Below are 24,026 nucleotides of genomic sequence, written 5' to 3' on the forward strand. Positions count from 1 at the left end.
CCACGGCCCCAGAGTTGGGGAGGGGGGCAAGCTGCCCCCACTGTCCCCCGGCTCCCGCGCCTATGCACCTCCCAACTTTCCATGAGTGTGATGCCGCCCTCCACGCGACATGCCTCGGCAGTCTGCACGTGCGCGTTGACCTCACGCACCTCATCCCTGACCTACGGCAACCTTTTGATGTTCGGTCCGTCCACTGCACATCCCGTTCCATCTCTGCCCTGCATGGCTCACTCTCCTCCCGCATCCAACCGACCCCACTCGGGACAGCTCTCTGACCTCCCCGGCCCAGCTTCTCACCTCACACGATCACCACTCTCTCTCCCTCCCCTCCTCTCTCCTCCCGCGGCGCTCGCCAACAATAAACCCCACCAAGTTCGGCCCGACTGCGGCGGCGGCCGGCCGGCGAAGGCGACGATCCCGTTGTATTGCCTGACTTGCCAAGTCGGTGCGGTGTACGCGCGGGGTTGCAGTGCTTATTCGTCGTTCAGTGGATGGTGTTTTCAGTGATAGTGACGATTATATGCGTGTATGTGCGTGTGTGAGCGTGGTGTGCGATTTTACGAAGCGAGTTTCTCGGAGGCAGCGGCTCTGGACTGAGGGATCAGCTGATCGCAGGTAGGTGACCGCGCCGTGGTGCGCCCCAGTTCCGAACCGGCAGGTCAGGCCGTGTCCGGTCGGCCGGTCGGTCGCTCGGTCAGGCAACTGCTAGGCCCCAGAGTCAGACTGCTAACCCCGCAGAGGTCACACATGCCGTACTCTGCTAGACAGGAAGTCGGGGTGACGGCTGTGCACGGGGTGGGCTATTTGCGTGCCCCGTGCACCGTCTGTGTGTGCACTGTGCAGACAGACGCAGCGAGGCGCGAATTATGTTGCAGGGGTGGGGAGCGTCTCATGCCATGGGCGCATTCCCAGACACCTGGGCCCAGGGGCATTGCTTGCTTGTCTAGTTTGAAATTAGAGCGAGCGGCGTCGAGAAGCATCTTATCTCGACACTGCCTTTTCAATGCAGAAGCTCTTGCAAATGTCGCATGCAGCCAACAAAGACCAAATGGGTTCCAAAAGCTCATTCTTGCCCTTCGCAGCATAGAGTGCGAAGACGCGATGCATCCGGGACTTAACTTCCGTTCCTATGGAAACACCTCCTGTCAACCCTAAAACGCTCAACAGTGGGCTCAGGTCAAGGCCAGCTCAACGGATGTCCCGTTTATCCTCTCGTTAAACGGGACAATTTTCGTTGGTCACGTGTAAATTACGGGCCGGGCCGGCTAAAGCGATGCCTGGGAACCGGGGTCCTTGCAGTGTAATGGCTGCGATTACTAGGTGCCGGAAGGGCTAGAGATGGACCAAACCATAATGCGTGCCGCCGTGTCGTGCAATTTCCTTTGTTTGGTTTGCATTCATATTGCTTGCAAACGATGAAGGACCATGGGGCCTTGAAATGAAAACGTCACGGAGCTTGCTCGCATCGCCATGTTGGAAGGCTGACAACCCTGAACGCATATATGATTGTTTTCCTTGCAAGAAAACCTTGGAATGGATCTATGAATTTCCGGTGTGCCTCACATTCTCTGTTATGAATTCGTTACTCGTTCGTCTGTAATTTGGTGCTGAATCATTGTCGAGCTGTTCTCCCCTCCCCTCCCCTAATCCTGCAGTTGCAGGGTGAAATGATGATCTTTCCTTTTCTTTGTTGCCCCTCCCGTCAGGCGCCAAATAACATTTATGTCTTGTAAACGTTTATGATGTTCTTCGAATTGTATCGAAGGAGTACAAGTGCTTCTCTGAAAAGGTTCAGTAGATCTTACAAACGATAATGTAAAAACTCCTTATGTACCGCGCGTATCACGTCAGCTCCACCCTTATTTGTTGTTTCTAATTTCTATTACAATTCTCCGGACATTATTTTCGTCTGGCTGGCGCCATTAACCCGGCAGTTGCTGGGGTATTTCGCCACCCACCGTTTGCTGGGGGGGGGGGGGGCGTTAAACGCCCCCAGCCGATAACTCGAGAACCAATAGGCGCAGCGAAACGCACGAGGCGGCAAACGAAAGAGCGCGACGAGACGCTTCAGATGAGTACTTTAAAATTGAATTTTGAGGTCACAGGTCGGGTCAAGGTCAGGTCAAACACCTGAAATCGGGCTTTCAGTAGCATGGACTTCATGACTTTGCAATGGGCGCCTCTCGTCATAAACTCTGTCCAAACGGTGCACAATCCATCATATAAGGCCTACAAGAGTGTCAGCTCCATGTAGGGGTCAGTCAAGCATAGGTCAGGGTCAAGGTCAGGTCAACCGGGTAGGCACATATCCCCGAAAATCAAAACTGATATTCGCAGCCTGTGACACATGTTTTATAGGTAATTTGGGGCGTAGAACACGATGGTGATATTCATTTTATCATATGTGTACGTGTTTGGCTCAAAAAGTTCAATTTAAGAAATGCATGTATCATGGTCGTGAAGTAGTCACGAAAAATTGCCAAGATTCAGTTCAAGATTATGGAAAATGCGGAACGATAATCAATAATCGAAGATAGCCATTTGATTGATCATGGTATTGGCAGTCTAATGGCGTTTACGGCATGTCTGTATGTCTATTCTGTGATTTTATATGATTTTTTGAACATATGCCGTTTTTGGTCGAAAACTCAGAAATCATGACGTCACTAAAACCTCGATATCTCAAAAATTTTCCGACCGATTTTTTTGAAAGTTTGTCACAATAAACTTCAATCAATTCCCTACAGGTACCTAGAATTTGGCGCGCCTGCGGCGCGCCGTTTTTATGCTATGGCCCGGCGAAAAAAGTGGGGGCGTTTAACGCCCCCCCCCCAGCAACTCGCGGGTTAATCTTGACACCAGCCGTTTTGTTATTTGTAACGTCAATGCTCAGACTTGTTATTTAAATCGCCGCAGTGCACAGATATGTATCCAGGTTTAAAAGCCAGCGCCAAGGACGTCGTGTTTGGCTGCATTCCCGCTTCGGTGAAGGTTTCAGCTGGGGCGACACCGTACCGTATCGCATACCGGGCCCACGCACAATATTATCACGCGCCTTTTCAGCACGACGGATTAAGTCACCCGCCCCTCTCTCCTCTTTCTCTCTCTCTCTCTCTCTCTCTCTCTCTCTCTCTCTCTCTCTCTCTCTCTCTCTCTCTCTCTCTCTCTCTCTCTCTCTCTCTCTCCCCCATCTCTTCCTCCCTCCATTCCTCTCTCGCACCCTGTCTTTCTTTTCCTCCCTCCCTCCCTCCCTCTCTCCCTCCCTCCTTCCCCTCTCTCTCTCTCTCTTTCTCTCTCTCTCTCTCTCTCTCTCTCTCTCTCTCTCTCTCTCTCTCTCTCTCTCTCTCTCTCTCTCTCTCTCTCTCTCTCTCTCTCTCTCTCGTCTCTCTCTCTCTCTCTCTCTCTCTCTGTCTCTCTCTCTGTCTCTCTCTCTGTCTCTCTCTCTCTGTCTCTCTGTTTTTTCTCTCTGTCTCTTTCTCTCTCTTCCTCCCTCCCTCCCTCCCTTCTCTCTCTTTTCTCTCTCTCTCTCTCTCTTTCTTTCTTTCTCTCTCTCTCTCTCTCTCTCTCTCTCTCTCTCTCTCTCTCTCTCTCTCTCTCTCTCTCTCTCTCTCTCTCTCTCTCTCTCTCTCTCTCTCTGTCTTGTTCTCCTTTTTTCTCCGTTTCTCAACTCATTCTTCATTGTAGGTACTATCAAGGGCTAAAAGCTGGTAGTCATCCTCGCATGCCGGGTCGTAGTCGTTGAATAATTAATTACCTACCCATAAACCCTTTTCAACGGATGGCAGCATCGGTGCGTTTTGTTTCTGTTTGTCATTGCACATCTCAAACCATCAATCAACGCTTCGGCACACACCGGATTAGAAAGCATGGGAACGAGTACCATTAGTGGACAATTCGTCTCTTCTACTCGTGGCCGCTCACCACACAGGTTATGCATCGAGCGGTCGACTGCGTGTTGTAACGGGAAATGGCTATTCATTTAGCATCATTAGGCTTCTCGCTATGTTACCCCCGTGGGACGGAGTGACCCGGTATGTGAGTAGATGACGACGGCTAACATCTCTATCGCGTGTTTGGACCGTTGTTCAGCCCGTCTTCTCTCGGTTGCCGATGTTACTTCCTCTTTGAATATGTGGTGGGTCGTTGTCGAAACTTTCGGTGTGCGCGGAACGACTGCTCATGGAAATCTCTTTATCGTTTCGAATGATGATGTGCGAGCGGATTGGTCTTTGTTCTGGGGATGTATGCTAGTCGTTGCTATGTTCAGGATGGTTTTACACGTCCGCTTGCTTGGCATGTGTGTCCGCCTAAGCTGCGACACGAGTTCGCTCGATGAGCTGGGGAGAGCTTGTTTTATGTCATTTGCAACTGCTTTCTGCGATTACATCAACATTTGGTGACATCTTGACGTGGACGGTAGCATTTGCGGTACTCCATGTGTTTTAAACTCGCCTTGCTGAATTTAAGAACTGGTTTCGCGCGGCCTTGCCATGACCGTCACCCACGTCAAAACGTGGCCACGCTTCCCACGGTAATGCTGCCCACATCACGACTCCCGTCTGATAGACGACTGGAGCCCGGAATATATCACGGCGTGTGGGAGGACGCCCGCACGCCACAGCGCAAACACGAACATCGGACTCGCCCTTGCCTTGAGACATGTCAAGCGCATACACACGTGCCCTAAAGTCCCAATAAACAAGCCATAAATGCCTTCACATGTGGCTGCTTGCTATGATGTTACCGACTCGCCTCCTTTCTCTTGTTGGCCGGTAATATTAGGCTGGAGATCGCTTATAGACATTGGGGGACAAAGATGTGAAGCGAAACCGTTCCGGGTCGAGAGTATCAATCTCAGGCGTGATTCGGAGTGTCGACAACGACTTCCTGGATGTGACCCGGCGGCTTGGGTCACCGATCCTGGGAGCTGCTCGGCAGAGACAATGGGGCTCTAACGCGCTCTTTGCGGGCTCGTAAGTGAGTGGTTGTGTAGTGATTGCTCTGTGGTTTCATGCCTTGATGTGATGCTCATAAAACCTTTCCAGAGATTCCCGACGTTATATGTGATGGAGTGGCTGTGCAATTGTAGGTGTGGTAGGCTGGCAATGGTGTGTAAATGATGTCTGTAACGGGTACCGTGACTTGAGTAGTTCCATGATAAGGCGTGCAGTGTTTTGATGTAATGAATGTCTGATTGGCTTATTTTGTGCGGTCCCGTGGGATTTGATGATTTGTAGAAGACTAACTGTTTATTTCGGACAACGTAACAGACAATTTTCTTGATGGTTTGCCTGGCTCAAGAATACGCTGGGTAATGGAAGTTTATCATGCTTGTCTCTAAAAGTGAATTGCAATCAACGCTGACCCGCCTGATCCAAACACCAACGCAGTTTTGAAAACACGGGAAACGGAAACTACAACATACATGTTTTCCCATTCAGCCAAATAGAGAAATGTTTACTGCTGGCCCCACTCTCACTTCCCACTGCGGTGAGGCCCGACCCCGCCCGCGGGGCTGTTTTGACCGGAGAGGGACCCCGGCTGCCGGCCTCGCTATTCCACGTCGGTTGTTTGAGAGTCTCTGTGACGCCATGAATATCATTGAGGGGTCACCATGGTCACGCAAGGTCACCAAGATGTCACTGCAAGGTCACAAGAGGTCACTGAGAGGTCATCTAAAGATCAAAAATCTAAAGATCACTGATCCTTCACTGCAGTGTGATCATTCTGAGGTCACAAAGCGGCCACCAGTGTAACCAAGAGGTCACGAAGCGGTTACTGAGAGGTCATCGAGAAGTAGTCGCCGGTCGTCCGGCTGGTTAAAAGCAAGAATAGCGAGGCGCTGCAGAGCTGACCACCCACGCCCGCTGATCAGGAACCGGTCGGGCGTCATTCAGTGCGGCGGACCGGGTCGGTCAGCCATTCACCCGACCCCGTCTCACAATGCCACGTCCCGTTCTGTTCCGTCCCGTTCTATTCCGTCTCGTCTTGTTCCATCCCGTCTCACTCCGTACTGTTTCGTCCCGTCCCAGTTGCCAAGTTTGTATCTGTTTTGTGTTAGTCAAGTTCCTATACCCAACTGATGATGTAAAAACCCACCGAACATCGCGGATCATTTGAAGAAGTAAATTGAACCGCGAGCTTGTGGTTTTGTTTTCCCAAACCTACCGGTGTGTTTATCAATAGTGTTGGCGAGATTGTCACTTCTGCAGCGCAGATGCCGCCCAGTGGACTGTGACCAGATTTTAATGAGATCTGGCACTCCGCTCATCTGCAGGGCATGGCGTTTAATTATCCCAGATGTCAGATGGTGCCAGTGCTGACCCATTTGTAGCTAATTTATTTATGCAGTTGTTAGTTGTTTTGACACCTGTGTTGGTCAAAGCCGTCATCCAGGTCACTATTCAGGTGAGAAAGGGCGGCTGCACAGCCTTGTGTTGATCTGCCGAGGAAATTAATTACGGTGGAACGAAATGTGACCAGAAATGTATCATTCATGCAATCACAAGTTCGGGCAAAGTGGTGCAGCTTATTCTCTATTGTACCCGCGATACTAAAACAAACATCTCCAACATACTTCGTTGCAAATTAGAAATGGGCTCCACATTGACCTAAGCCGTATATGCTGACATCTGAGCGCAGTAACCGTGACCTCTGAGCTCGGCGTCAGTGTGACCTTTGATCAGTGTCTCCGTGACCTCTGAGAGACGACGTCGTGACCCCGGAGTGCTGAGATCAGTCTCCCGTGCGAGGTTTTATGCGAGATTGCGTCAAGCCCCGGCTGATGAGGCGTGACGCGATGGATAGCAGCTGTGTCAAACGCGAGATAAGCCAAGTGAGGCCGGGATGGTGGGCCACTCAGTGGCTCGGGTCTGCTGGTGATGTTGTCTTGTGTCCCAATGCAGTCATCGGGAGTGAGCAGACGTCACGTTTTGTTTCTGAGAGACATTATTTGGTAACATGCATGCCGGTAAGTGTTTATTTATTTATTTATTTATTTCACGTCGCGACAAACCCATCCATTCGAGAACGGCTATTCCGGGCGTCATGTCATTTGGAAGATGTGATGGATAAAACATTCGCTCTTAGCACACGCATACAAAACACACTCACGGGTCCTCATCGCCATACTGCTCTCGGAGTAGCAGTGCTCGGTACTGGGCTTTGAACTGCCGCGGCCCCAGGCCTCGCACGGCTGGTGGCAGTGAGTTGTATGTTGTCACGGCTGAATAAAGAAACCGTCGGCGGCCTGACTCTGTGCGGATCGCTGGGGTCTCGAAAAAGTCAGCTTGGCGGGTCTCCCTACCATGAACACTGCGACGGGTAAAAATGCCTTCACGCAGCGACTCAGGCTGTCCCGTAGCTAGCATTCTCTTGAGCAGAGTCACCGAATGAAACCGCCACAAGTTCTCAGCAGAGAGCCACTTCAGGGTCTTCATGACATCGCTGACATGGTCATACCTACGTCGGCCAGACACCACCCGAGCACCGAAGTTCAGTAGCTTCTGAACTCTGGACAGCTGGGTCACACCGCAGCAGCCATAGACACTGATACAATACCGGACAATAGACACAGCCAGAGCCTGCACCAGTATTGTCAGTGTGTCCCTGGGCAGCGAGTGTCTTCTGTGGCTTAAACCGCTCAGGATACCAGTGCCACGCCGTACGACATCGGTCACGTGATCTGAGAAAGACAGACTCTGATCAAACGTGACCCCCAAGTTTCGGACAGTGAGGGATCCCGTAACCTTAGCACCCATAAATTGGTGCTAAAGTGTGCGTAATCTTGAAGCTAAGATTCGCGTTTCATAAGAAAATACATTCTCAATCTGCATTGGTCATGAGCTGGTGTTCAGAGAACTTGTTACAAAAGTAAAGTTTGCTTCCAATCATTTGTAGCGTTGCCTCGAACTTCTGTTCAATTCTGAGCCACCACCACCGCGTCACCGTTGAGTTGCTCCGCTAACCAGCGCCGACCACAGCTGATGAACACGCACCAATCGCTGCTGTCCGGGCGGCCACCTAATCACCGCCGGCCGGAGACGAATGTTCGCCGGCGTCGCACGCTCGCCGTGTTTTGTCTCTCCCCGTCTCCGACTACCGTTCGCCGCCGTCTCCTCGACTTCCGTCCGGCCGGGGTGGATGGCCCCGCAGCTCGGAGACGTGTCTCTCGGTCCGTGACGGTGTTCTGTGTGGCGGGAGGTACCCTCCCTCCTCCTTACAGTGTCTCCGTCACAGTATCTCTCTCCGCCTCTTCTTCCTCTGTTGTGTGTCGGAGCGTGTTACGGACGGTGAACAGCGGGCATGTGACTGATGGTGATGCTGGCTTACTGCCTGCCTGTTTGGAGTGGTTCCTAAGACGGACTGTTAGATATTTGGTTGGTAAACTCAGCCACGTAAACGTTGATGAGTAGTAAAGCATTTCATTATGTAGAAAAATGAATTGATCGCTATCGTATGGGTTATCATGTAGCCAGTAGGTTATGCATCTCATTTTCAATTATTTGTAGGCTCGTATGCAACAGTATTGAAACGGATTCGCACACTGGATACTTATTTTTCACTTAGCTAGTACGTTTATTCCCATTTTCGCTTACTCGAAACCACTAATAAGCTTGTGGCGTTGTAAAGCTGACTATGCAATCCTCTCTGCATCCGGCAGTGCCATTGGCTGTGGCTGGCTCCACGGGTCGTCGCATGTTGACCATTGCGCAAGGGGCGGCGCCCGGTGCGCGCGCGACCCTTGCGCGACCCCTTTTATGACTTGGGACGACCTCATGTGACCCATGACCTCCGGGGCGACGCTGTGACCCGAGCGATCGACCGGAACCGACGCGCGTCAGTTTCGCCATCAGGGTTCGTCCGAGCGGTGCCGCGCCCCACGCCGGTAGTGCGCGGCGCATCTGGCGAAATGTCGCTGGTCCGTTTCGCCACGGTGGAGACGAGGCTCCTCGGTGGCAAAGGAAGCGCCGTTTGGGCTGTTTCGATACCGGATGTGTCGAATGATTTAGCGTTACGGTACGTTATGGCACGTCAACTTGGTGGTGCTTTTTTCGGTACGTGGGCGACGTGTTGTCCCTTTCCAGTTTTCCTGTTTTCTCTTGCAGTTGACTCCTTGTTTATGCGTAGCACATGCGTAAACGCTCACTGAAACTGACGGGGAGCGGGTCCGGCCATGTTCCATGCGTCGTGCTCTGTCGTCGAGAGCGTGTATCTGCGGGGATCTGCCTCACACCCGGCTCGCCCGCCTCCATCTGCTTGGCACGGGCGGCTCGGTGTGCTGTGTTGTTTTCCTGTGGGCTGCGGCCCGGTTTCTAATGGCTGCGTTCGGGTGGCCGCCGCGTCGCGCCCTGACGGCGGCGGCGACTGCCTCCTCCCACCTGAGGTCTGTGCCGCGGGCGGGGGCGGCGGCGGGGGCGGCCGCCGGCTCCCCGCAGCTCTGTACCGCCGCCGATGGGCGGAGTATTGACGAACTTCTGAGTGAAGTGGCTGGCAGCGCCCCGCCGAGCCGTGGGCGTTGCTTGGAAACTTGGGAAGCCTGGGTGGACCTGCGGCCCAGTAAATCACTTACGGTGGCGCTGTTTTCGGCAGCCACGGTTACAGCACAGTCCCAAACGGCCTCCGAACTCCTGGAGCATATCATTCGGTTAGGAGATAGACTGTACTTGACCTTCACCGATTCTTTGCAACGCGATCATGTTGATTTTGAAACAAGAACGGCGAGAATGTCTAGGGGTGAAAGTAACTTGTTATCTTTACGCCTTGGTTACCTTAGTGGACAGCGAAATAATCATACGCACTAGATCTTGTGCATAAATGTACGTTATGTGTCGCTCGATAAAACTCATGCACTCGAGGTCGAGTAGCTCATTGTTCATTTCCAACCTACAACCTTTCAACGAAGCAAAGAAGCAACTTCATCAGCCCGCACCGGCTGATTCCGTGACCGATGCTGTTATCACGGTGCGGAGGGCGGGAGCGGCCGTTTTAAAACAACCACACCGATCGCGGGGGTCGACGACATCCCATAAACGGCGTAACTGAGCGCGAACCGTTCACCGGCCGTAAAGACGGCGGCGGCGGGGCTGGCGGCGACCTCGCGCGCCTCGTGGCCCGCTCGGCTGGCACCGGCGCCGAGCCGTGAAACGCGCCAGGTGGTGCCGGAACCGGGCCTGGCGGGTGGTACGGCGGGACGGGAGTGAGGGTGGGAAGAGACGAAACCACCGGACTGAATCTCGAACGAAACTGGGAGCTGCGATTGGGACTCGGATTGCACTGGTTCTCTGGCTGACGATAGCTTGGAACTCGACTGGAATTCGAAGGCGGTGAAGAGCGCTGGTAGGGTACGTTGCTGGGCAAAGATGACGTTGACGCGTTTCTATCATTAAGCTGATGCGCGTGAGGTGACTTGTCAACAGTAATGCGGCGACTCGAAATGGTAAGCTATCCCCGCCAATCAGACGCCTGCCAGCAACCTTTGTCGCCATTTCCCTCCGCTACCTTGGCCACCTCCACTTCGCCGCCGTCCTTTCATGGGTCCTGAACGGATCACGATCTCGGCGCACGCCGCGGAACGGCTCTGATCTACGTCTGATGCGTCAGATAGGTCGACAAAGGGCGCAGCGCAGCACAATGCGGCGCGTTCCGCGCAGCCGCCGCGCGACCAGCGAAAGCGCTCCTTCCACGCAGAACGACCTTGGTTTTCCATGAAAACGCAACTATAATACCTCTGCGTCGAAGGCGGCGGCTTGGTATACCCGAAGAGAGATGCTCCTCCAGCGCTGCCGGTCGGCACCGGTCAGCGGGCACCGCTCCGAATAGGTCGTTTACTGGTTGTTTGATGGTCAGTTAAATGATGGTTAATGGTAACGCAAGCTCACGCACGATCAGCTGAGGGCACGACGACGCGCACGCGTGGTGCGCGGCGGTACCCGCCGGCCATGCGTTGTGCGCGGCGCTACCCGCCAGTCGTCGCTCGCGCCCCGAGAGCGACGGACGTCACAGCTAGCGCCATCGACTACCTCAACCATCCCGACAGTGTTGAATCGAATCGTGCGAAACGCCTCACCGGTTTACCATGGACAGCGCCGCCATCACCGCCGCACTCACAGGTATCGTGCACCGGGGAGATCCATGGCTCGGGACACTCGACGCATTCACAGCCAATGACACTAATATCTGTTCGCAGTCGTCTCGACGGCACGCCATTGCGACCCCGGTCTATGCTATTGTGTAATGTGTATGGTTCTGGCGCCTAATGTGACAGCAAACGCTATAACTGCAGCTCATAATGACCGCCGTAGGGTCGGCCCGTCCTGGGCCGGTCACTCTCGCTCCAGTGTTGCATGCTTGCAACCTTGCACTGCCCGTCGCAAGGTCAGTCATTCGGACAGACTGGACACCTTCGATGCAGTCTCGCAATCAGTACATTCACTCTGCCCGGCGCAGGGTCGGCCCGCCCTGGGCCGGACACCCTCGCTGCAGTGTTGCATGCTTGCAATCTCGCACTGCCCGTCGCAAGGTCGGTCATTCGAACGGACTGGACACCTTCGATGCAGTCTCACTATCAGTACATTCCCGCTGCCCGGCGCAGGGTCGGCTCGTCCTGGGCCGGACACCCTCGCTGCAGTGTTGCACGATTGCAATTTCGCACTGCCCGTCGCAAGGTCAGTCATTCAAACAGACTGGACACCTTCGATGCAGTCTCGCAATCAGTACATTCACTCTGCCCGGCGCAGGGTCGGCCCGTCCTGGGCCGGACACCCTCGCTGCAGTGTTGCATGCTTGCAATCTCGCACTGCCCGTCGCAAGGTCGGTCATTCGAACGGACTGGACACCTTCGATGCAGTCTCGCAATCAGTACATTCACTCTGCCCGGCGCAGGGTCGGCCCGTCCTGGGCCGGACACCCTCGCTGCAGTGTTGCACGATTGCAAATTCGCACTGCCCGTCGCAAGGTCAGTCATTCAAACAGACTAGACACCTTCGATGCAGTCTCGCAATCAGTACATTCACTCTGCCCGGCGCAGGGTCGGCCCGTCCTGGGCCGGACACCCTCGCTGCAGTGTTGCACGATTGCAAATTCGCACTGCCCGTCGCAAGGTCAGTCATTCAAACAGACTGGACACCTTCGATGCAGTCTCGCAATCAGTACATTCACTCTGCCCGGCGCAGGGTCGGCCCGTCCTGGGCCGGACACCCTCGCTGCAGTGTTGCATGCTTGCAATCTCGCACTGCCCGTCGCAAGGTCAGTCATTCAAACAGACTGGACACCTTCGATGCAGTCTCGCAATCAGTACATTCATTCTGCCCGGCGCAGGGTCGGCCCGTCCTGGGCCGAACACCCTCGCTGCAGTGTTGCATGTTTGCTATTTCGCACTGCCCGTTGCAAGGTCGGTCCTTCGGACGGACTGGACACCTTCGATGCAGTCTCGCAATCAGTACATTCACTCTGCCCGGCTCAGGGTCGGCCCGTCCTGGACCGGACACCCTCGCTGCAGTGTTGCATGCTTGCAACCCCGCACTGCCCGTCGCAAGGTCAGTCATTCAAACAGACTGGACACCTTCGACGCAATCTCGCAATCAGTACACTCACTCTGTCCGGCGCAGGGTCGGCCCGCTCTGGGCCGGACACCCTCGCTGCAGTGTTGCATGTTTGCAACCTCGCACTGCCCGTCGCAAGGTCAGTCATTCGGACGGACTGGACACCTCCAATGCGTCTCGCACTCCCACAGGGACTGACGTCTCGTATTTACGCAAAGCCAATATTTTTACCACTGAACTCACACCAGCGACTGGGACCACGACCGTGGCACCGGCGGGATCACAAACAGTCGGGACCACCCGACCCCACTCCCCCAGCGTCCTTCCTAAGATAACACCGTCCGCTGCCTCGGCCCGGGCGCCGGGCGGCGCAGTCACCCCCTCCCTCCCCCCGTCACCATTCCATCGGGACCACAACAGCCACGTGCGCCCTACCGCCGGCCGCCGATGACCACGAGGGCACTATCACGGCGCCGCGCAACGCCCAAGTGAGCACCACGGCGAGACGCGCTCAGACCTGGCAGCTGTGTTTGCTCAGGGATTTAGTGGCGTAACTCCTAAGGTGCTTATAGAGGCTAGTGTGGGCTGGAACCGGCAGCCCCCATTGTTACAAAAGTTGAGAGCCGCTCATTTTCGGCGTTGTTAATGTGTTGTTCGCCTCAAATGTACACGCACATGTAGTGAATTATGCATAGTAGTCACTGACTGTCAAGCTGGTATTTCAAGCAAGCTATCGCGAAAAAATGGTGATTCTTTCAAAGTCGGATGGTTACGGTCTTTTTGCATAGCATTGTGTCATCAAGTCAATCATTTAGTATACTCACGAAACGCGCAACGCGCAATAGACTGAAATGACGGAAGTGATTGAGCCCTCCCTGGTCATAGCCCTAGTGAGCACAATGAGAAATTTTATCAAAATCATAGCGATCGATTAAGATTTTCGACCCTAAAAGGGATGAAACTCTCTGCGGTTGTGGTATCCGATGGTGTCGATAGCTATCTTCTGTAGTCGGTTCGTTAGAAGTTCATATGAGCTTCGCTAATCTGACGCTACACCCGAAGTCTTATCCCGTCTACACCCGAAGTCAGATGCTCTCGCTCATCTTTGGGTTATAGCTTTCATTTTTACGAAATTATAGTAGGTACCTTTGTATGTAAGTAAGCATTCATTGGATCCATCACCCACCATTTTTTTTTTATCCAGCTACTATCGATGACTCAGATGTCAAAAGCAGTTTTCCTTGCCTCGTAAAAACCTATCAAATATCTTAGCCGCCCCAGCCATGGGCGCCCCTCGGACAACCGACACTCTGTTAATGACTAATTCGAGTGTACCCTGGTAAAAACATTTTCTATGACAGTTCAAGTTCATTTAATTTTTCAGTACCGGCTAAATTTAGGTACTTCTCCGTGACCTTTCCCACCCCGCACTGTCATGTCTCTCGTTGCGAGATCTAACTCTCCTGTAATGACATTGCCAGTCACTTTATTACTGGATCGGTATCACGACCTACCATTCTATCGACAACTGGAGTATACTTATCAACTAAAGTGACTCGAAACATCTCATAAAGGCGCCGTAGCCATTACTTACTCCACCGCCTTACTGCCGATGTCGTGAGCGAGCACGCCGTTTGGCAAAGTCAGCGCCAAACAACATGTGCACAACACGGCCACTCTGACGCAATCTGGCCTCATGTGACCGGCGTGACGGTGCTGGCGACGCGGCGGGTCAAGTGCGCGGCTCCGCGGGTCGCCTCCTGTGGCCGCCTGTCGTGACCGTCGGCGGCGACTCACAGCGGAGCCGACGGGCGTGGTCGGAGCGGCGAGGTGAGGTGACACTGAACGGCGCTGTTGCTCAAGGCTGGGCAACTGATGAGAACTGAGCGGCCCCGGGCGCCGCCGCCGCGCCGCCGCACCGCCGGCCGGTCGGCCTGCCATCTGGGCCGGGTCTGCAACCGTTAAACGGCGGCAGTTGTGGCTGGCCTCTGCAAATCACCGGGTGACGGTATACAGTCGAGTGGTGACACCGATTCGAGAAACCGATGGGGCGGTCCAAGGACGAACGACAAACGCTCGTTTGGTGATTGCAAGCGTTCAGCGCCGGCAAATGGGGGTTGTTTGATGTTTCTGTTGTTGCATGCAATAGAGGCATGCAGAACGTATACTATCATACTTGCTTTCTCTCTTAGTCTCTTTTTTATTTTCGTTCCGTCTTCGTTCTGTCTCCGTTTCGTCTCCAATTCGTCTCCATTTTGTGTTCCTTTTGTCTTCGTACCGTCTCCGTCTCCGTCCCCTGTCCCATCATCTCTTCGTTTCATCACGCGTCGAGCTCAATCCAAGTGTCCAGGAGTCGTGACCGTAGGTTCGAGTGAAGGTGCTTTTTGTAGCGTGTGCGGCAGGTTCACCACGCGGAGACATTCGTGACGCGATGCAGGTCGAAAAAGAGGTCTATGGTGAGCCGTAGCTCTTCACCAGTACCAAATATTATTGCTTTTGTTAGATTTCATATTATTGCCAATAACATGTTGACTATTGCTAGATTTTATATTCGTGTTCTGCACGTTGAAACTGTTATACCTTGGTGTACCTTGGTGACTTAGTATGCAGCTTACATGACATAGGTTTTATTTATTTCCGCTGTGTACTTATCAATCCACCTGATGGATGCATCACAGCATGAAACATCAAGGAAATAAAAGGCAGTACCTATGACAAATTGAATGAAGAACAGGCAGCTGCAGCTGACGGGCGAGGGCCTTGTCAGCAAGTAAAGCACCGACTATATACATTTATAGTGCCTTACATATTCTCGTATATATTCTCGCAAGTACTTCAATTGGTCACCGTCTTAGCCATACCTACAGTATATTCATAGCTGGTCTACAAGCTACAACCAGTCTGCGCGTATGACGACATGGGAGACCACGAAGTGGCTCCCATTGCCGTGTTTGGGCCAAAGATGATTCCGAGACTACACTGGCAGTGTCACAGTGAAGCACTGGCTCCCGAGATGTAAAAACTGCTGAAGGGGATCCGAGTCATAGGTTGACAGGACCTGGTCGTTCGGCTCTGGATGACCGATGTCTGAGCCAAACGGTCCACTGCGTACCGTTCCACACCCGAGTGGGTCTGAGGACAGGCAAACGGGCCGTTCCACCGAGCTGATCCAGCGGGTAATCACTAGATTTATCGCCGAGATGTCATCAATCGTATTCTCACGACGACGGCGGCGTAGCGCTCACCAAACTACTTCATTCCTTCTAGCCCGTGACAGGTGATGGACAATTAAACGCTGTGCCATCTCATGGGGTCGCGCAGTGATCTCTGTGTCTGGGTCGTCCACTTGGACGTCCGCTCACCCACTGTGATCTCCTCTCTCTCTCTCTCTCTCTCTCTCTCTCTCTCTCTCTCTCTCTCTCTCTCTCTCTCTCTCTCTCTCTCTCTCTCTCTCTCTCTCTCTCTCTCTATCTCTCTCTCTCTCTCGTTGCGGGCTTTCTCTCCGACTGGACGGGTGCGGAGAAGGTTGCGATTGCACGGGCCCATTTGGAGACAGACTTGGCGGCACGATACGATTCGTGACTGGTGACGTTAGGGGAGAGGCTCAAAGGGTCCCCGCTCGGACCAACCAGCAGGGTGACCCAGTTCACTGAGCCCAGGACGCTGGGATCGCGATATGGTTTCATTGTACTGAATTCTCTGTTTGTATCATTCTGGTGCCTATCTCTTATCTTACCACCTGATTTTTGTCCACTGCTGTCTCATTGTCTTTCGTAAGGTTTTTTTTTTCTTTTTACCTGAGTTCCAAACGTCTGGGCTCCTTTCTCCTGTCGTATTATCCTGTGCCATCTTGTCTGTTCACTCTAAGCAGCTGAGCAACCACTTCTTCTTATCTATCTCATCTCCTCCTTCAAAGGGCGGCTCTTGACTTTGCATGTTTTTAACTTGACTCACGTTCTCTAGTTAGTGATGTTCACGACTTTCAAGCCCTTCTCGGGTCTTACAAATTTCTCGGCTCTTTCTCTAAACCCCACAGTCCCAGACCCCAAGTCTGAACCCCACCCGACTCCCAGCCGGTCTCTCCGACTGCCGACTTTCCACGGCTCGGGGTCGCCGGGGTGACACGCGCTGAGCAGGCGACGATAGGCTGTTTTTGCCCCTCACGGACCTCATCAGCGACTAATGGAGCTCAGAGGGTCGGCCGACGGACCTCTGACCGGCCGACCGGGTCAGCGGGGCACGGATTACACGCCGGGTCGACGCCGGAGCGGCGCACGAGCTGCCATGGGCGGGGTCGGCGAGCTGAGGTGTAAGCAGATCAACAGGCGGGCGGTACCGGTCTCTGGGATGGTGTTTAGGCATCTGTTGATCTGTTCCTGAGACACGTCTGTTCCTGAGACACGTCTGTAGGCACGGTCTTATTTCTAGCCAACAATGGTAGAAGGGAGAGACGTGTTCTCGACTGATCCTCACTCATTGTTCCTTATTGTTATCACGACTTAACGGTGCAGTTTGAAAAGATTTTGCGGTCACGCGGAACTCAACACTGTTTGCTACAGGCGTATTTTTACTCCTGTTGTTGTGGTGTATCTGAGATCGTGATAATCTCTTTCCATGACCATCATGTCAGCAAAGAGAAACATCCATGTGTAATTGGCCAAAACTGAAAAGAAACTCACACTTCCACTAAGTAAACTCCGCTGCTAAAATATTTTTGCGAGTCTCACTACCTCATGTTTCGTGAAGACGGAGCTGGTACCTTTAGTTGATGTCTGTCTTAGATCGATGGGCTCATTTACCAGACGCTGATACACAACTTCAGATGAGGTGACGCAAGACAGCCAGTGCCGCCCCGACGCTCTCAGGCGTGGAAAATGTCACCAACGCTAAATGAAAACGCGCCCATATAAGCGCTGGGTTTCAAGTGTACTCACATGCATAATGCATCACTTGAAGTAATACCTATCCTGAGTTACAGGAGTTCAGTCCTGTCTAAAATATTGATCGGTCATCACTCACGGTGTCATGTTCGACTGACGCCCGGACGCTAGTGATGGCTGTCCATTACTTCAGAGGGACATCCCATCTGCGCCCTGGCTATACATATGCTATACATTATCTGACTAATTAATGATCGCAGACAAACGACCGACGCTAGATACAGTCATTAGTAAATGGGGGATGAAGAAACATCGGGCGGCTATATGTGGGACAGATGGTTGTCCGAGTTTAGTCAATTGTTGCTCTTGTTTCTGCTTGAATTTTTATTTATTTATATATAATATCTTGCTTGCTTTTTTGCTGACATAGCTTGAATATATTTGTTTTCTTTTTCGACCTGCATTTTCCGTATGTTGGCATTTTTTCAACTGAGCACTGATGGCGATTTGGGAATATCACGTTTTTTTTTTTCTAGCATCACTGGTTCGTGGCCTTCTGCGCTACCATATGCACAACATTAGCGCTCGTGACAGGTAAAAGCAGCCGGCCGTCTCCGGGGTCCCACCTGTCTCGTGCATGGATGGTCAGGACGCTCCTGACAGTCCGCTTATCACGCTCATTATTAGCGTTTTATGCACGAGTCTCTGAGCAAAGCGTGACGCACCGCGTGATTTTCACATTTAGGGAAGTTAAACATCTTGTGTGATGCCCTCACGTCCTGTCATGGTGCTGAGCCAGCTCTGGCCAGTCACTGTCTGCCCTGTGACCTGTCATCCATCAGGTCGCCTCGCCTTTGACTTTTTAACTTATCAGTCATCAGAATCCTGTCAATGACACATCGAGAGCTAGATTAGTCATCTGTTCGCCAGGACGGAGAAGCCTTTCCTTGAGGCGACCGGTTTTGTCAGATCGACCCCATGAAACAGTCGGGTGTAACTGCAGTTGAATAGTTGCGCTTAAATCGAACCTCTCTCAACTTCCCCTGCCTATACCGTGTTACGTCTCATCCCTTGGCCCTCGCTTTACTACAGTCGTGGCATACGGTTCATCACTGTTCCGGCGAGTCTGAGGATGGCCTACACCTACTGAATTTTCCAGAAGATTGATCTAATTTCGTCACATCATGACTCAATTCTGGATATGATGGATCGTCGAAAGGCTTGCTTTACCTCTCTGAGGGTGTCCAGGCGAGGCTCATCACATTCTATTCCATTGACCTGTAATGTATTAGGGCGGACCGACCATTTACCATCAGGCGTCGCCAGTCGTTTTTCTATTAGTTGGTCAGACCATTAGTCATATGCCATTAGACGGGAGTACGGCGCCATGGCCATTAGAAATGGGCTAATTTTTAAAACGATCGGTGAATGCGATGAAAGTAAGAGGAAGTATTATTGTGCCGAGAGGTCAGGGTAATTATAATTTCGTCTGTGAATCCGCAGTGCTCCTAAATGAAAATGGTCTGCCCCTAACTTTAAGTTACTTTTTATATAAAATAACACGATACCTTCTTAAACTAACAGGCTAAACCACTGATCCAAATGCAGCCAAATGCTTTCCATTTGCCTTCGAAGCTCAGGTGATAGTCTGTTCTAGCTTAACAATGAAAGAAACGAAGAGTGTTGGACAGCTCATTTGTATCACTTCAAGAATCACTCCTCCTATGACAAACTTGACGCGTGAAAGCCAAACCATTACAATAAAACCTCGTCATTCCGACGATGAAAAATGTGTCTCCCCTCCAGTGACATGGAAAAACTAGGTGTTAATGATGGCGACCATCACAGCAGCCAAAGAGACTCTGTCGTTGAATCTTCTCTCCAGTCTGTTAGTGGAGGAGACGGAGGGAAGCGCTTCCCGTCGCCGCTGGCGTCAGCTCTGCTCGCGGTGGACACGCTCCAGTGATCTCGACTCGAACGACCGAAGCAGTGTGAAGGCCGCGCCCTTATGGACTCTGTCGAGAGAAAGGATGACGACCGGGCCGGCCACGAGGCAGCATTCATAATGTCAACCCGTTAAGCCGCGCTCATTGATCGCAATTGTCAGGTTAAGTGCTTCACCATTGCTGTGTCCCCGTTTTGCCAGTCGTGCTAGCTTGTCGGAGGCATCGAAATTGGTTTATGTGCTGGAGATGAAGAGAAAAAACTTTCAAATTTAAACGACGAAGTTTGACTTCTGGCTAATGCCGTTTATTGATAACGGACAGGGACAGTCCAATCTGTCGCAGGCATTAGTTGTACCATGTACTTAGTTCGAAGGTAGATTGGGCGCGGAAATGTTGGTAGTGACAGTATATTGGAAGCATTTAGCTGCAAGTTGTGAAGTGATCCATGAGCCAATATTTAGCTTTTACACATAACCATTTTTTATTCATACTTCTGCACCAGGCCCTGGCAAGTGGCAACAGGCAAATATGTAATCGTCCAATTCTTATCGGCTTTTTTGACATTCAATCTCACCTCCACCTTTCTCTTTCCATCTTCCACAGCAGCTTCCTTCTCGTCTCATCATCTTCTCTCACGTCACTCAGCTCTGTCATCTGCCGCTCCCTGAATTGCTCCAATATGGCGCTCTCGAGCGTCACACGCCGGAAGTATCTCACACCTGACGCTATCCGCTGCCGCCTCCTCACGGTACCATGTGGGTGACGAGTCCGGTGTGGACCGTCCCGCACCTATCCCTGGGACCGCCGTTCGTGTAGCTCCCAGGCTGCGGTCAACGCCTTCCGAGGGATTTCGTCTCAGCGGTCCTGCCGTGGGGATGTTTTTTTCGATGGTCTTGGCTTGCGTATAGGAAGCGTCAGCGGTAGCGGACCTTCAAGGCTCAGCGGATGGTGTTTGACATTCTTAAGTCTTCGTTCTGTCTTGATGGAGCGTGAGGCCATGTTTTATTCGAAGGCTGAAATGACTGTCTTGCCTTGTCACATCCACTTAGGGACTGGGTAGATGACACTGACTAAATGCGATAGGACAGACGCTGAGGAGTTTCCGACCGCCCTTCGTCCCCATCTGTTGCACCTTTCCCCAGCTCCTGCCCACATGAACCCGACCTGATAACTAACAACTGAAAGCACTAATCACCGCTCTTATGGCTGCCGAGAACGCACCACGTCTTGTGCGGGCCGGCTGCGCCCCAAGGCCGTGCGTGGTTCCGTGCGTGACCGCATGGTCTAATGGTCATCTGTCGTGCACAGGAAATGATGGCAGAACAGGCGAGATTGACCTTCACGGCATGGGCGCAATCCGTGTCTGCTTTCAGGATGTTTGTTTGCTGGTGTAGTTGAGTGCCTATTTGTGTCTTTGGATGAATCGTGACCTAGCTTTTCCTGAATTTCAGATGGATATCAGATAGATTTTCTATCGAATACCCAAGTCCCTTCGCATGCTGAGATCAAAATATTCTTTAAAAAATGTCCAAAATTGTGCAGTCGCGCAAGTTATTATCAGGCTCTATGGCGAAAACCCCCTTGGATGAGACCATGAATGAATGTTTCCACCACTTTCCATTTGTGCATGCTTCACCTCACGCCTTTTCTTTGTATGTAGTTGCATGCTCAAGCAAAAATATAACGAATACAATCGTCATGTTTGTTTGTAATTGCACTACCATCTCAAGCGTCGTTGATGAAAGCTGAATAAATGCAACGTCGGATGGCTTTCTCCAGTAATTAGTGGAATTGTTGAACTAAGGGAGATGCCGCTGCCTTCAGAAGGAACACCCACCGCGCATAACCCAAGATCGGTGCTTAATCACGGGCCGGGCTCTGTCGTGTAGCAGCCGTGATAGGGAGCGTCACGCGAGGCCACGGAGTGCGGCCAGCTTACCTCTGTAATTGTGCACAGGTCGAGAGACCGGCCGGCTGTCCCTAATGAGTGCACCCAACTGCACGCACCTGAGCGGACGCGGTGGGCGGTATTTGTGCTGGTTCTAACAGGCTGCTGTTGATAACCATCACGCGTGGGAGTATATCACAGGTGAAAAACAACACCGCACGCCAGTACGTGAAGCGTTATCAGATCATTCAGTGCTTCCCTGAGCCCTGGGGTCTAGCTCTAACCACACTAACCGTGGGTTTGTTTTGTGTGTTCACAGGCGCTATGAAGGACAATCCTCAGTGGTATCTCCCGTGGCTGGTGAAGCCAACTCAGGCGACCGGCAATGCAGACTCGTCCCCAGCGCATAAAACCAACGGCCTCGGCAGCAGGACAGGTCACGAGGTGTCCTCTCCTGTGTATAAGACTAACGGCCTGGGGCGAGGGACAGGTCACGAGACCTCGTCCCCTGCTCAGAAGCTCGCGAGCTTGGGGAGCAGGTTAAGTCATGATACCTCGTCTCCTGCGAGCAAGCTCGCTAGCTTGGGGAGCAGGGCAGGACAAGATGTCCCCTCGCCCCACCAGCCAGGCGTGTTACGGCGGCGACGCAGCATCAACCAGAGAGGTCAGTGATCGGGGAGAGGCTATTTTGGTGTGACTGGGGCTTGTATCGAAGGGTAGGCCTAGCTTTAAGCTACATATTATTTTGATTAGATTGAGGGCTGCTAGGTAGCATCTCAAACGAGTAGCATCAGCTCATATTAGTGCGTCAGTAGTGTTGTCATTGACTGAGTTGCGTGAATGTTGGGCACCCAAAGGCTCATCGAAGGTTCAGACAGGCTAAAAGGCTGCCATTTATTTGTCTGTCCCGTAGCTCAGTTGGTAGAGCATCGGACTCCCGGTAGTGAGAGCCCGGGTTCGAGACGCTCCGGCGCTCGATATTGGAGACTCCTGACGGGGATGGTCTGCGGTTGGTGGGATCAGCCGCAGCCAGTTGAAGTCAGTTGAGTGGGACAGGCCGTGTCCGGCTTTGAAGGGCACGTTAAACTTTGGCATCTAAATTCTCCCGTTACCCGGAATTGCGCGATCGGACGGTAGGGGTCGGGGTCTACGCAACAAGCTCTGCTTAGCGTGGGCTCCGGCTCTGTCAATCCGTCCATTCAAACATTCGAGCTAAATTTATATTAAAAAAAAAAATATCGACGGGCCCATGATTCAGCGCCAGCTAGCACAGCTGGTGGCTCAGCCCGTGCTCATTACACAGAGGCATACCGATGTGTCGGGAATAAGGAGTGGTGTGGTCGTATCCACACCCCTTACTTCATTAGCGCCCATATAGTCTCCCTCCCGAGTACTGCCGCCGCCCAATCGGGCTGACCTTGACCCATTGTTTACTAGGCGGTAGGGTGTGCCCCAGACTAGGAATGATTATTATTCAATCATGCGGAGTGCGGACTGTAAGGTACTGTAGTTATGGGGGTCATTGGATGCACAGGTGCGGGCGAAGGGCGATTGACGGCGGATGCAGAGGAGAGGAGAGGTGGGGGGGGGGGGGGGGGAGCGTGACTCACGGGGGCGTGGCTGAGATTCACGAGCTACCTGTCACGAGTAGTGAGTCACGGGTTATATAGATATCATGAGGCACGACGCATGGATTATATATCACGTTTACGAATCTTAAGTCACGGGACAATAGTTAAAAATCACGAGATCGGCTGCTCGAGGTCCTTCAATCTCGGGTAGCAGTCGCAGCAAAACGGCTCGTTATATCCTCTAGAGACCCGAGAGCAAGTTTACAGATAAAAAAGACGAAATTTGGAATATAGTCTGCTTAAGTGGTGCGATTGATAAATTTCCAGTCGTTTTGGCCATATGCCCCAATGCGCATGCGCAGTGACCTGTATACTATAGTATACATTCGGTTTCAGAACTTATTTTTTTGCACTTGGTTGTTAATATTAAAAGTGATAAATATGCTTTTTAAGGGTCGCATCGACAATGTCTAGCAATGTGATGAATGGGCTGATGTGTTCTAAACCTTTTGAGGTGATATCTGCATGGAAAAAACATACTTGTTGTAAACATACTCAGGAGCATTGGGGGTGACATCTTGATTACCTAACTCGAGGTCACTCTCACTGTCGGACCCAGGAGCAGGATCGACTCGAGGGATGTACTCGCCCAGTAAACATGCCGACGTCGGCCGACGTGGGGGTGACGTCGGCATCTCGGCATCGGCATGCCGACGTCGACCCGACGTCGATCCAACCTCGGCACGACGTCGGCTGGATGTCGGATATGCCCGCATGTACCGACGTCCAGCCGAGGTCCAGCCGACGTCGGGCCGACGTCGGGCCGACGTCGGACCGAGATCAATTGCTGAGGTCCAGCCGACGTCGGGCCGACGTCGGACCGGTATCGGCCGCTGTTTTGACCGTTGAAATAATATAAAATGCATGTTTCATTTTTCATAAAGAGCTTCTGTATTCAAAATATCCTCAGGAAACTCAAATCTTCCTCCACGCCGCAACCCCCTGATCCGGACTGGACGGGAAATTTTAACCCATTTGGGATTGCCCGTAAGCCTAGCTCGCCCGTAGCCGGGTGCGGTGAGTGCTTGGGGGCTGTCCGGCCTATCCTTTGGTCAGGCTCAGCACCGGCAACTCACCAGGGCCGGGCCCAGTTCATATAGAAAGGCCAGTCGGCAAGTGTCACTTTGCCAAAGTGCCAC

The 24,026-nt window shown here is 52.4% G+C and overlaps 1 protein-coding gene across 1 annotated transcript in view; it reads left to right on the top strand.

The window, feature by feature from the left end:
• Positions 1-422: 422 nt before the first annotated feature.
• Positions 423-24,026, top strand: part of LOC122388267 (pleckstrin homology domain-containing family G member 5-like) — a 227,965-nt gene continuing 204,361 nt past the window's right edge. The window contains exons 1-2 of the mRNA XM_043379187.1: positions 423-615; positions 21,576-21,920. Coding sequence (XP_043235122.1) covers positions 21,581-21,920 — 340 coding nt within the window. The 5' untranslated portion in view covers positions 423-615; positions 21,576-21,580. The remainder of the gene's footprint in view (positions 616-21,575; positions 21,921-24,026) is intronic.

Source organism: Amphibalanus amphitrite, unplaced genomic scaffold (genome assembly GCF_019059575.1).
Source record: "Amphibalanus amphitrite isolate SeventyFive unplaced genomic scaffold, NRLGWU_Aamphi_draft 000315F_arrow, whole genome shotgun sequence".
Taxonomy (NCBI): Eukaryota; Metazoa; Arthropoda; class Thecostraca; order Balanomorpha; family Balanidae; genus Amphibalanus; species Amphibalanus amphitrite.